General features: G+C 45.4%; 1 protein-coding gene across 1 annotated transcript; it reads left to right on the forward strand.

The window, feature by feature from the left end:
* Nucleotides 1-272: 272 nt before the first annotated feature.
* gripap1 (GRIP1 associated protein 1) lies at nucleotides 273-2,262 on the forward strand (the record flags this gene model as incomplete). The annotated part of the gene is given in 4 exon segments (XM_037697378.1): nucleotides 273-389; nucleotides 469-562; nucleotides 771-943; nucleotides 1,207-2,262. Coding segments are annotated over 4 exon segments (456 nt in total), but the record flags the coding sequence as incomplete, so codon positions are not given.
* Between the last annotated feature and the right edge of the window lie 319 nt (nucleotides 2,263-2,581).

Genomic DNA, 2,581 nt, shown 5'->3' on the forward strand with positions numbered 1-2,581 from the left:
GCTTCAGTGGGCGGGTCACAGGCTTCAGTGGGCGGGTCAGATACTTCAGTGGGCGGGTCACAGGCTTCAGTGGGTGAGTCACAGGCTTCAGTGGGCGGGTCACAGGCTTCAGTGGGCGGGTCACTTCCACAGGAAGAGAAGATAACCAACAGTTCAGCCTACTTGCTGTGTTGAGGCTGATGTGGGGATATTGAGTCTTAGCTGTGCTGCAGAGACTTAACGTCTTTATCGAATGTGTTGCACTGACAATCGTCTGTCTCTATGTCCATCAGTCTGGAGGAGGAAGTCCTCAGTCCCAGCGTCCTGCCGAACTGTCCGATGACGAGGTCGGGGAGCTTTTCCAGCGCCTTGCTGAGGTCCAGCAGGAGAAATGGATGCTGGAGGAGAAGGTGAGCAACTGTTACTGTGATAAGCACCTTTGGTTGAGATAAAGTTTGAGTTGGTTATTTGAAGCGTTTTCTGGTTCAGGTAAAACATCTGGAGGTAAGCTGCTCCTCAATGGCTGAAGACATCTGCAGGAAGAGCGCCATCATCGAGACGTACGTGATGGACAGTCGCAGAGGTGAGACATTACCTGGTTAGATGGTCTCTTGGGGACAGCTGAGGGACAACACCTGAGACAGAAACAACATGAAGAGTCTGGTGTTCAGGTCTTGAATGTCTCGTGTGAAGGTTTGAACGACTCGTTTGCTTCGAGTTGTTCAGCTGTTTGATACAAGTCCTTCGGTGGGAGTCTTTGGGTTTGACTCAGTCGTCTCCTCTCTCCTCAGACGTGTCGGTCAGCGCTGTCGGAGGTCACGGAGGCTCTCAGGGAGAGAGAGGAGGTCTGGGTTCAGTCCTCAGAGATCTGGTTAAACCAGGAGACGAGAATCTGAGAGAGATGAACAAGAAGCTGCAGAACATGTTGGAGGAGCAGCTGACCAAGAACATGCACCTGCAGAAGGTGAGGACACAACCCGTTTAAGGTCCAAGTCATCCTTCAGACAAGTTCTGATCCAAGGCTTTTACACACAAATCTGACGGTTGTTGGGTCCTTTGAAGCTGCACAAACTCAAAATACCAACCTAAACACCCTCTTTAAGTCTGTCAGAGGGCTGACATTGATGGATTCTGGGTAATGTAGTCCACTCTGTGTAGATGTCAGGGCAGCAGGATGTGCTACGCACACACACGATACAAACTGCCTGTTCGTCTGTCTCCCTGCAGGACCTGGAGCTTCTTTCCCAGGAATTAGTCCGGCTCAGTAAAGATGGCAGCAACCCAGCTGGTTCGGGATGAGACCAACACCTGGATTCATTCTGCTTGCTTCACAGCCCCCAACCCCACACCCCCTCATTCAGTAGTGCTGTGGGCTCTGACTACTGCCTGGAGCCTGGGTAGCTTACTGGGTATGACTAAATGCTGGATCTTGTCTATCAGTTTGTGCATGAGGTGAGTAAATGGAAAGTTTCACACATGAAGAACCCGAGGAGGCACCAGAATCATCATGAACAAAAACTGTTGGACTCAGTTCATTATCGCTGTTGAATGTACTGGTACTGTAATTAGACTGCACCATCACTGAGACCTGGCTATGATCTGGAAATGCTTTGTAAGTGACTGTAATTTATTTTCTTTGTGTCTTAAGTCTGTTTGATGGGATATGACTACACCCTGGAGCATGACTCACAACTGACCTCATTGTTTTCTGTTCGAGTAACTCTGTTGTGGCCTGACTACTTCCTGAAACTCATATCTGAAACAGAGCAGACATCGTGACTGAAAAGCTTTTACCTTATTGGTCAGTTCTCAACCAATCAGTGAGCTCGTTTGTAAAATGACATCATTCAAAGAGCAGCGTTACTCGTTTTAACCTGAAAAAGTTAAAAATAAACAGTTTATCCTTTACTAATCAAAGTAAAAAACTGTTGCCATGGCAACAGTGTCAGAGTTCTGTGATTGTTGTATTTCACTACAAAACATGGAGAATGATCTGATAACTGATCAGGAATCAATATTTGTTCTAAAGATGCAGCAGGTCGTTCTGGTCCTACAGAAGCCCGGAAGGACAAACCAAACACCAGTTTGACAACTAGATGGCACTACGTCCTTCACAGAGGAACTTTAAACATAAAACACATAACTGACGACAAAACGTTCTAAAGTCTTTACGTCGTGAGTCACATCTGCAAAACTAATATTTTATCTGTAACAGGTGATAAAAACCAAATCTTCTTCAACTTCTTCAGCAGGTTGACCAACGACTCGCTGCAACTTGCAGCACGGCGAGAACACACCTCGGTACGGAAGCCTGGAGAAGACAGATTTAGACAGTTATTTACATTTCTCAAAGTAATGACGACTTTAGCTTCAAAGTTTCAGTTGTTATTTTGATGGTTTCTTTATCACAAGTCAGTGACTTGTCTTATCTTTAAAGACTTATCGTGAGTTAAAAGACTTGTTATCTCAAGCGAAAGACTTATCTTCAATTAAAGACTTCTCTCGAGTTAATGACTCGAGTTAATGACATCTTGAGTTAGACTTATCTCACATCAAGGTCTTATCTTGAGTTAGACTTGTTATTTCAAGTTAAAGACTTATT

Source organism: Nematolebias whitei, unplaced genomic scaffold, assembly GCF_014905685.2.
Source record: "Nematolebias whitei isolate Nwh7 unplaced genomic scaffold, NemWhi1 Nwh_scaf_8795, whole genome shotgun sequence".
In the NCBI taxonomy this organism is placed as follows: domain Eukaryota; kingdom Metazoa; phylum Chordata; class Actinopteri; order Cyprinodontiformes; family Rivulidae; genus Nematolebias; species Nematolebias whitei.